This window comes from Muntiacus reevesi, chromosome 2 (assembly GCF_963930625.1).
Source record: "Muntiacus reevesi chromosome 2, mMunRee1.1, whole genome shotgun sequence".
Taxonomy (NCBI): Eukaryota; Metazoa; Chordata; class Mammalia; order Artiodactyla; family Cervidae; genus Muntiacus; species Muntiacus reevesi.
The window spans coordinates 214292974-214301779 of NC_089250.1; the positions used below are offsets into that span (position 1 = coordinate 214292974).

General features: G+C 50.1%; 1 protein-coding gene across 2 annotated transcripts; it reads right to left on the reverse strand.

The window, feature by feature from the left end:
* Nucleotides 1–397: 397 nt before the first annotated feature.
* On the reverse strand, nt 398–1973 carry PVRIG (PVR related immunoglobulin domain containing). 2 transcript variants are annotated; one of them, XM_065920415.1, is made up of 5 exons: nt 1853–1973; nt 1414–1767; nt 1206–1329; nt 1048–1108; nt 398–946 (listed from the first exon to the last, which is right to left on the reverse strand). In XM_065920415.1, exons 1-5 carry the CDS (start codon nt 1911–1913, stop codon nt 611–613), a joined length of 936 nt encoding a protein of 311 aa, XP_065776487.1. In that variant the 5' UTR covers nt 1914–1973; the 3' UTR covers nt 398–610. The 2 variants fall into 2 exon arrangements, with proteins under 2 accessions (XP_065776487.1, XP_065776486.1); XM_065920414.1 differs by having other exon boundaries at nt 1206–1767.
* Between the last annotated feature and the right edge of the window lie 6833 nt (nt 1974–8806).

Consider the following 8806-nt stretch of genomic DNA (forward strand, 5'->3'; position numbering starts at 1 on the left):
GGGCCATCTCGGGGAGCCGCTGACCCGGGTACTTTTCTGGGGTTGAAGCCCCAGAAGCCTTTGCTGCAGTCCCAGGACATAGTGGGATTTGAGGTTGGGCCACCAGACCCCCACCCTGGCTTTCCACCTGGCGTTGCTCAGCCAGACCTGCAGGGCCAGGACCGCCACCCCTACCCCTGCCGGGGTGGGGCAGAGGAGAGGTCCCCATGCTGACGCCCCCTCCCCTCCAGTCCTAACCTGGCCTCTGCCTCCCAGGGGTTGAAACTCTGCTGAGCTCTTACAAACCTGCCCCCACCCCCCCAAAGAAGAAAAGGCCCAGGTCAGAGAAACCATTTTTGCTGACAGTTATTGCCCTCACCTGGGGGGCTGAGGACTTGAAAACAGGAAACCAGCGGGGATGGGGTTTTGTCACCTCACACATACACCGCGTGCCCAGACTTGAACATGTGCTGCCCACATCCGGAGCCCGCGGGGTCTGTGTGGAGATGCTGGTTGGAAGCCTAAGGATAAAACAAGCTGTGCAAAGACGGTGGCCCCCAGAACGCAGACATCCAACAGAGGGGGGGTCCCAGAGGCCCGGAGAGAAGGGCAGAGTGACCTGGGGTCCCTCTCATCGCACTCCTGAAGGCCCCAAAGCGGCTCTGCGCCCCAGAGGGTCCGGGAGCAGGATGCGGTCGGTGCGGGCGTGGAGCGGCCGCTTTTCTGCCTGAGCGTAGAGTCGGTTCTCGACCGAGATGAAGCTGCTGCGCGTGGAGGCCGGCGGGGGTGCCCAGGGGCCGGGGCTCTGGGGTTGGCGCGTGGCGTGGGTGGGGAGCGGCACCCACCCGGGCAGTGGCTGAGGTGGGGGGACCCGGTTCAGGGTTGCCGGGCTGAAGTAGTTGGCGGTCGTGGCGGTGGCGGTGGCATAGGGGACGTGGAAGGAGGTCAGGGAGGCTTGGCCGGCTGCCTGCAGGGGTGATGGGGACGGAGGCCCGAGTGAGGCTCCCTCTCCTGGCCCCCAAGCTGCAGCCCCCTCCGTTCCCCTCTGAAACCAGCCCCCATCCTCACACTGGCTCCCCAGTCTGTCTGGGCGCTACTGTGTCTGCGCGGCTGAAGCTTCATGATGGCCCTGGGGAGAGAGAGGAGGGTCAGAGGCAAAGCGTGTGGCCAACCTGGGAGGGGGGAGGTGGGGGGGTGGACTGGGCCCATCGGAGGCTGCATCTCACCAGTGCCTCTGCCGACGCAGGAGGTAGAGAAGGTAGATGCAGCCAGAGAGGAGGACCCCCGAGACCCCCAGGATCCCGGCCAGGTCGGCCCGCAGCACGGGGGCTGGACTGGCAGCAGGGAGCCCTGTGCACAGAGAGACATACCAGTCAGGTGGCCGGCGGCCCGAGTCCCCCCTGTCCCCCCGGACCCCCTCCTCACACGCCCCACCTGGGTCTGCGCGGAGGGACAGGTTCCCACAGGCCTCCTGGGAGCCCTCAGGGAAGGAGGTGAACTTGCAGCAGAACGTGGTGTTGGGACCGGAGCCCCTCCCTGCGGTGGGAGCGCTTTCCAAGGTGAGGGAGACGCTGGTGCTGGTTTCCCAGCGGGCCCGGCAGGCGGCTGTCCAGTTCTTGGTGCCGAGTGTGGGGTGCAGCACGGCCAGCGTGGTCCCCCCAGCACCGTCGGGGCCCCCGTAGCTCACAGTCACCAGGGAGATGGAGCCTGAGCCCAGGAATCCACAGCGGATGGTGACGGAGGCCTCGGTGGCCTCCCTCTGAACCTGCAGCCACACCTCCGGAGTCCCTGCGGGAGAAGGTGCAGGGACGAGGTCCGGGCCTGGGTCTCCACCCGGTCCCGGGGCCTCTGCTCCTCTGCGGCCCCCACTCACCGGCAGTGAGGCAGAGAGTCAGCAGCACCCAGAGCAGGCCCAGGGCCCGGGGCCTGTCCATGGCTCCCCTCTGGCCCGGGCTCCAGGGGGCTGTGGTCGTGGGGATAGCACTTGTATTTCCGGTGTCATCGCAGGAAGTTTTACGTATGAGGATGAGCTGGCCCTGGGAGCAGCTGCTGGGTACTCTGCAAACCTGCCCCACTTCCTTCTCTGAATCTGGGGTCGAGGAGCCCCCCTCCCCCCAAGAAATTTAAAGTGACAGTGACAAGGTTTTCCGTGTCCCCACGCTGCGCTCCAGTGTGAGCGGGATGGTGGCTCAGGTTCCCAGCCCTGCCCTGCCTAAGGGTACCAGCCCTGGGGGGGCTGGCTCTGAGGGGAGATACACTGCAGGGGGACCTCAGAAGATGTCCTTCCCTGGAGAGGGAGGGACCCCCTGGTTTGTCTTTAGGAAGAAGGCTGAGACACCCCCCGCCCAAGCTCACTGAAGGGAATGTGGCAGACCTTGGGGAGAGGAAGCGGAGCCCGCCAGGCCCAGCTGGGCTGTGACCTGCCTGCGGAGCTCCGCTCCATCTGCGCCTTCCTGCCCACAGCTGAGGGCAACTGGCTTCCAGCTGCTGAGGCCAGAGGCCTTAGCAACCCTTCACTCACCTCCAGCCTGTCACGAAATTCTGAAGGCTTCCCATCCTGACCACCTGGCTTCTTTTTAACCACCCTCACCCCCACCTCTTGGGCTCGCACCGTCTCTCCCCCTAAGAATCGCTCTGAATTGCTTTCCTGTGCACCTTCGTTTACAGAACACACACTGCCCAGAGTGCTGCTGTCAGCAGTGACGAGTGATCAGAATGTCTTGTCTTTCACTGAACTTGCATCTGGGCTGAGAGTGGCTTGTTGAGCTTAAGGAATAGAGCCACAGGCCTGTGTCAAGGACTCCTGTCCAGGGTGTGGAGAGAACTCAGAAGGCAGTGGTGCCAAGGCCTGTCCTGCCCACACGCCCCTGATTCAGCATCTCTTCAGATTCCGTGGTGCCAGCCATCAGCCCGCCGGTCTCAAGTGAACTGTCAGGCCATCCACACCCAAGAGCCAGAATAAGCAGGGCCTCCGGGCGCTTCATGGCCCCCAGCCCAGGTGGCGTGCATTCTCTTACCCTTTGACCTTCCCTCCAACCTGACTCAGACCTGCTCTCACCCGCTTTCTCCCCTCGTTCCCCTGAGGTGAGGGAGCCCTGCGCAGAGCTCGCCCGATTTAAGGAGGCCCAGCCCAGCGCGGGTGCCGAGCACCAGGGTGCACGGGGCCGCCGACTTCAGCCTCTAGCCTGGAGGACCCTTTCCTTCTCCCCGCTTGGCGAGGCCCAGGTCAAACGCCACCCACTCTAGGAAGCTGTCTCGAGAGCGCCTTTCCTTCATGGATAACCTCTTGCCCAGATGGTGGACCCTGCGTGATGGCTCTTTTATTAACCTCCACACAGTCCAAGTACGTAGAGGAGCTAATACTGGGTGACCGACGAGTGAGAACACAGTTAACTGTTCACCAGCAGTTTCCGTTTATTTCAGTCTTTAAGCCACGCTGTCCCCAGTAAGCTCTCATTGTAGGAGATTCAAACACCACGGTGGTGTTTTGTTCGTTGTTGTGTTTGAAGAGTAGAAAACATTACTGTTCTTCACCAGCATGCCTGCTCCCTTTTCCCTCTGCATTTTAATTTTCAGTAAGGTTAAGAATGTCCATCTTTTATTGTTTCTGGATTTTGTGTATTGCTTAGGAGGGCCAAATTACAACTTCATAGTTTTGTTTTTATGCTTAACTCTTATGAGGGTTTACTTGAATTCACGAAGAATTTTAATTTGGAGGTGGTGTTATTTTACAATTTAGGTGGCCAGCCAATGTCCCCAAGCCCCTTGTTGAATAGTCACTTGCCATCTTTTAAAATTATTATTGATAGTTGAGTTATAACATAGTTTCAGGTATACAGCATAGTGATTTAAATTTTTTATAGATTATACTCCATTTAAAGTTACAAAACATTGGCTATATTCCCTGTGCTGTACAAACCTTGCAGCCTTATTTTGTTAAATTGAGGTATAGTTTATGTACAACATTATATGTTTCAGGTGTACAACATAGTGATTCACAATTTTAAAGGTTATATTCCATTTATAATTATAAAATATTGGCTATATTCCCTGTATTACATACTAATATCATCCTGGCTTATTTAATACATAGCAGTTTGTACCTCTTAATCACCCACCCCTATCTTGCCCGTCTACCATTCCCTCTCCCCACTGGTAACCACTAATTTTTTCTCCATGAGTGCTTTTTTGTTATATTCACTAGTCTGTTGTATTTTTTAAAATTCCATTTATAAGTGATAATGTACAGTATTTGACCTTCTCTGACTTATTTCACTAAGCATTAATACCCTCCAGGTCCATCTATTGTGTTACTGTCAACTTCCCCCTTTATGTCGGTTAATATTAGTTTATGTATTTAGGTGTTCCTATGTTGGGAACACCTATCTTTAATTATTGTTCTTGGAGTGATCCCTTGATCCTTACATAATGTCCTCCTTTGTCTCCTGTTCGGTCTTTGTTGTAAAGTTGGTTTTGTCTGATGTAAGTATTGGGGCCTCAGCTTTCTTTTGATTTCCATTTGCACGGATACCTTTTCCCATCCCCTCCCTTGGTCTTTGTCTCTTCAGATTAGAAGTGAGTCTCTTGTAGGCAGCACAGGTCTTGTATCCATTTCGCCACTCTGTGTCTTTTGATTCAAACATTTAGTCTATTGACATTAAAGTAATTACTGATAGGTATGCACTTATGGCTGTTTTATTAACACATCACTGACTGGGGAATTTCTGCAGAAACGAACACCTGTGGTGTTAATGTTGACTGGGGGATTTTTGCAGAAACTAACACCTGTGGCATTACTGTGTCTCCAGTCCAAGTGGTGTTTTCTGCTTGTTTTTGTAGTTCTTTTGTTCTTTTTTTGCCTTATTCCCTTGTGAACTGATGACTATCTTTAGTATTTGAATTTGTGTGTGTGTGTATTACAGATTTTTGGTTTGTTGTTACCATGCGGTTTACACATAGCAGTCTGTATATATGTGTGTGATTAAGTTGCTGATCTCTTGATTTCAAACACATTTTAATGTCTTTTTGTTGTGCATCTCAACTGCTTGTGAGTATAGATGATTTTTACTACTTTTGACTTTTAATCTTACTAATAGCTTTGTATGTGGTTCACTTACTACTTTTCCTGTATACTTGCCTTTACATTAGTAAAGATTATATCTGAGTATATACTATGTGCTAAATTTGTAACTATGAAGCTAACATATGTGAATTGCTCATAAAACAACTACCTTAAGAGCAAATACTTTATCCAGCATCACAAAGCTAGTAGTACACAGTGAACAAAAGTTGTAGCTCCCAAACTCACTTTACTAACCACTACGCTCAGCTGCTTGTCCCAGTGAAAAATTTAAGTGGAATTATAATAGGTTTTTGTCACAAAAGCAGCAGCATCTGCCACCTCAGCGGAGAACTTGTGCTGAGTTCCCACCTCAGGCACTTTCCCCATCCTGATGGGGGAGGCCAACACACGACCCTGTTTCTCAGCTTCTACCACACCACTCAGTCCATGACTGGGTTTAATCTACTGAATTAAATGGATTGTCCTTTAGGTTTCCCTAGCATTCTGAGCTCCCGTTCTCTAGTTTCCTAGGTTCATCTTTGGTGAGTTTGCAGGCTTTCCATTTCTCTCCTGCCTGAGCACACTCTTCAGGGCCTATTTCTCAGCAATAACACTCAAGACATAGGGTTTTCAGGGAATCTGTGCTAGAGAGTGACTTGCTTTTTGGCGTCTTCTCAGGATCCTGATGTTCCCTTTTCCATGGGAAGGAACTACAGAGAAGACCTTGAAATGTATTTATGAAAATACCACCCCATTCTCTCATGTCATCCAGGCACAAATTCTCCTTTCATCCTGTAATTCCCAGGGTCAGTGTTGCCTGGAGTTCAAAGGACAAAGTGAAAACTTTAAATGTTTCTTAGCAGGCTTTTCTCAACAAACTGGAAAAACCCTCTTCACTTTAGGAGACAACACCAACTCCTCCAGGGCTTCCCAGGTGGCTCAGATAGTAAAGAATCCGTCTGCAGTGCGGGAGACCTGGGTTTGATCCCTGGGTTGGGAAGATCCCCTGGAGGAGGGAATGGCAACCCACCCCAGTATTTTTGCCTGGAGAATCCCATGGACAGAAGAGCCTGTACAGCCCATGGGGTCACAAAGAGCTAGACATGACTAAACACTTTACTTTTTTTCAACAACTCACCTTCTGGCAGAACTCATGGTTGCAAGGGAAGAAAATGTCTTAATGAAAAATATTTAAAATGATTTAAGCAGTGATTCAGCAGACAGGCCAGGCATAGCTACGCCAGTCCCCTGCAAGCATTTGGGTCACTATCAACACAGGAAGGTTCAGCCGTGCAGAGGCCTCCGCCTCTCCTGCCAGGACTGGCCTCAGCTGTGGGTCCATCCTGACCTGGGCCTGACTGACTGGAGCTGCTACTTAGGAAGCCCACAGCCCTGCCTCTGCCAGCACGGGGCTTACTGGCACAGAACCCTCCAGAGCTGCAGCTGTCAAGGTGGGGTGTCGGCAACTCAGGTGGTGCAAAATATCCACTGGTGTCATGTAGGAAAAATGAACATTTCTAATTTTCAAAGATAACTAATAAAAAGTTAACTTCATTGTATTTTCGAGTGACACAATGGTGCCCTCACTTGGTTACACATGCCATGGTTCACCGCTAACAAGATCAGTATCATAGGGCAGAGAAGCAAGCTCAGCTTGTGTGACCAGCTGCAGCTGAATGTGCTACAGGATCTAGTGGTTTTTGTCCCGAACAAAGTGTCTCTCCCTCTAAGAAGCTGTTATTTCAACTCGGAAATCACTTTCCCACCTGCTGACAAGTCTTCCAAATGAAGAGTCTCAGTGGGTTTTGACTCATCTGTTTAAAAAGTAACAAATGCAGCCAAAGAAGCACTTGTTCCATTTGGACTTAAATATGTTTGAAAGATTATTTTGATAGTTTTAAACAAACTTTTAACTAGAACTTCAGAAAATAAGCCATGATTTTAAAAATGTTTCTCAAAATAGGGGCAGAGATAAGATGGTGGAAAAGGACATGAGCTTACCTCCTCTTATAAAAATGCCAAAATCACAGTGAACTGCTAAACAACCACTGGCAAATACTGGGACCTACCAAGGAAAGATATCCTACGTCCAAAGACCAGGTCCCCACAAGGAGATGTTAGGAGGGGTGCAATCACGATAAAAATGTTTTCTCATGTTTCTCACTTTGCACTCAGTATGTTTCTTTTAGAGCAAAAAAGGGGTTTTTGTACTGTTAACCAATAAAATATTTAAGAACATTCCATCATAAATTCATCCATTACATGTGAACGCATAATAAAAGAGGTGGTAATTTTTTATTTAATATATAAATAATTTTTAAGCTGACAAATATGTTCAAAGCATCTTATGACTCTAAGGTTGTTTCAGTTACTAATGCTACATAACGAACCCCCCAAAATGGTGTAAACACCGTTGTTCAGTTACACTCTTGGATTCTGTGGGTCAGGAATCTGGAAGAGGTACTGGGGAGATGGCTTGTCTCTTAACTAGAGACAAGCCATCTTAACAAGAGGGGACCTTAACTAGAAGACTCAAAAGCTGAGCATCAGAATCACCTGATTCCTGTCAGAACCATGCCTGGTGCTCAGCACGGGCTGGGCCTTCAGCTGGGGGTGCTGGAGGGACGACGACATGTGACCTTTCCACATGGCTGCTGGGGCCCCAAGAATGAGTACCTCAAGAAACGGGATGTGGAAGCTGCCAGTTTCTTCAAGGTCTGGGCTCAGAAACTGGCCCAGCATCACTCCACCATATTCTGTTTACCTAGCACTCACAGAGCCCCTGTTCAAAGGGAAAGGACTTAGACCCAAACTCTCAATATGTGAAGAGTGGCAAAGAATTTGGGAAACATGATATAAAACATGTACAGATTCTAAGGCTGGAGCTCAACCTCCTACACTGGTCTGTTGGCTGCATAAAGATCTCCACATTTACAGAGCTTCCAACTTTCTTTTGATCTCATAAAGTACCAGCTTGACTGGTATTTAAGTAACTTGGGATTCTTTCTTCTGCTAGACCCCTAGTGACCTCTGTATCTTCACCTTGGTCTTCCCACTCGGCTCCCAGACCCCACAGAAAAGGCTCCTCTTGGGAACTGCTCCACTGAATACAGGTAAAGGTGCCCAGGGCACTCTGGCTCTCTAAAATGAAACTCACAAACCCAACTTCTATCTTTTATCTGGAGGGAGGGAGGAGGAAGAAATGAGTTTGGTTGAGTGACCTCATTACAGGAAACCATGCATCCTTCTGCAGAAACCACTAGACTGGCTGGATGCCTCTGTCCAGCCTGGGACACCACACAGCGAGAACTTGAGATTACGGCAGATGCCCAGGACGGGGAAGAACTGAAGTCGTATCTAAAAGGAGAGGCTGAAGAGTTCCTTAAGTCACACAAGGAAGCAGTCACAGCAGAAAAGTGACAACAGTGTTTTCAGGTATTTGATTACTTGTCAGAGGGAACGGAGAACAGCTGTTCCAAGAAGCTACACTGATGAGAAAAAGTCAGAGTTTCAAGAAGTCCAGTAGCCAGAGGCTATTCTATGGAGTCTGGGTGAGAGATGACGGCAGCACTGGCAGGAAAGAGAGCAGAGAAATTTTGGAGAATGACTTGCAAGGACTTGGTGAGGAACTATCTGGGGAATGAAAGGACGAGGAGAGGGTGGTGGTGAGGGTTTGGGGTTGGACATTCAGAATATCTTCTGAGTTTCTTCCCAACTCTCAGATACTGAGGTTCTATAATAAAGTTCCAGTTACAACAGCTGTCT

Coding starts and splice junctions, on each gene's coding strand:
- PVRIG (XM_065920414.1), bottom strand. CDS start 1,913: ATGGACAGGCCCCGGGCCCTGGGCCTGCTCTGGGTGCTGCTGACTCTC. Junction 1,768..1,852: donor GACTCTCTGCCTCACTGCCG/GTGAGTGGGGGC, acceptor CTTCTCCCGCAG/GGACTCCGGAGGTGTGGCTG. Junction 1,109..1,205: donor CTGCGTCGGCAGAGGCACTG/GTGAGATGCAGC, acceptor CTCTCTCCCCAG/GGCCATCATGAAGCTTCAGC.